The following is a 1,642-nucleotide window of genomic DNA, read 5'->3' as shown; positions in this document are numbered from 1 at the left end:
GGTTTTTTCGTTGGCCGGAGGCGGTACCCTTGAAAGATATGACGGCGGAGACTGTATGTATGGCACTTTGGACTCATTGGATAGCGCGCTTCGGCTGCCCTAAAATCATTACAACCGATCAGGGCTCCCCGTTTGAGTCGTCACTTTTCAAATCACTGTCGAATATGGTGGGAAGCGAACATATTCACACCACCCCATACCCCCCGCAACCCAATGGCATGGTAGAGCGGTGGCACAGATCGTTGAAAGCTGCGTTGATGTGCAGTCCGGAGACACAGTGGACAAAACTACTACCAACCGCCTTGCTCGGTCTTCGTACGTGTTTCAAGGAGGATCTTCAGACTTCAGCTGCTGAGATGTTGTATGGTTGCACGCTTCGCCTCCCCAACGAATATTTTTTCGATATAGACACTCCATCTAATCCGGTAGAGGTCTTCAACAATGAATGTTCGCACGTATTTGTCAGAACTGACAGCCTTAAGCAACCATTAGAACCGCCATATTCAGGACCATTTCAGATTGTTGCCAAGCCTTCGGACAGGGTTTTCGTTGTACGTATCAATGGTAAGGATACGGCGCTATCAATTGACAGACTGAAGCCAGCATTTGTAACAAAATATGATCCCAATCCTGCCGAGGATCAGTCCTCACAGCTCATATCTTCGAAAATGCGACTTATTAGAGGCAACAGCGGTCCTAATTTTGAAACCCTTTGGTTTTTCTAGGAGGGGAGTACTGTGGCAACATTTGCCACCCTCTGTCGGAATTGTACAGCAACGCATTACATGCATCTGGCATTGCTACGATATCAACTTCTGACAGAACAGCTGATTGATTTCACAATCTTTTTGTATTAACGACTGCTTCATATCGAACATCTTGAATTATAATTATATCTTAGCTTAGAAATAAAGAGAAAGTTTTGTAGTTGTACTGGTGAGTCTTTTATTGAACCAGTAGACTAAATATCTCCCCAGCAGGGTTAGAACCACGGTACGTTCGTAGCAGATTTAGTACCTTTTGTCGGGAAAATTAATTCTTACTAGACATTTTGCCTTAATTGCCCTTTCTTCGATATGCCTTCGACAATAATAAAGGTGGGTTTACTACTAATCTGAAATACGAAAAAAAGCTAAAGCATGAAACGAAGAATTACGCCAATTTTTTTTTTAATAATTGGATATCCATTCATTTATATGATCTGTACTGTAAACAGTATTTTAATTTGTTACCAGTTTTCGCACCCTTTACTACGGTGTACAAATAAGTTCTAACCCTGCTCGCCAATTCCATTTTAATCGTATGTATGAAGTACATATGAGAATATCGTATATGTGTATGTACATGAGAAGATGTCACGCTGAATTTATTTGTGGAAGGTGTCCGTATGGGACTTTACTGCGATGAGCAGTGTTGCCAGAACTCNGAACCGTCTAAATTGGCAAATAAAACCGGCTAAAAACGGCTAAAATGTTTCAACTAAATTTCACATGTTTTGTTTAAATAAATCACGAGTAAAAAGACTATTTCTTGGAGAGAAGTTACAAATTCGAGCCGGAAAATATTTTGCCAGCAAGAATTTGCAATTAGGCACATAGTTGGATTTTTTGTCGACGATAATTTGAATAAACAAGTTCGTTAA

General features: G+C 40.8%; 1 protein-coding gene across 1 annotated transcript; it reads left to right on the top strand.

Moving 5' to 3' along the window:
- Nucleotides 1–38: 38 nt before the first annotated feature.
- Nucleotides 39–725, top strand: LOC108356475 (uncharacterized). The gene has a single exon (XM_017607581.1). The coding sequence runs from the start codon at nt 39–41 to the stop codon at nt 723–725; it is 687 nt and encodes a 228-aa protein (XP_017463070.1).
- The last annotated feature ends 917 nt before the right edge of the window (nt 726–1,642 follow it).

This window comes from Rhagoletis zephyria, unplaced genomic scaffold (assembly GCF_001687245.7).
Source record: "Rhagoletis zephyria isolate East Lansing unplaced genomic scaffold, Rhagoletis_zephyria_1.1 Rzeph_scaffold_59719, whole genome shotgun sequence".
Classification (NCBI taxonomy): Eukaryota; Metazoa; Arthropoda; class Insecta; order Diptera; family Tephritidae; genus Rhagoletis; species Rhagoletis zephyria.
Note: the sequence above shows the minus strand (reverse complement) of the source record. Positions and strands in the feature narration are given on the sequence as shown.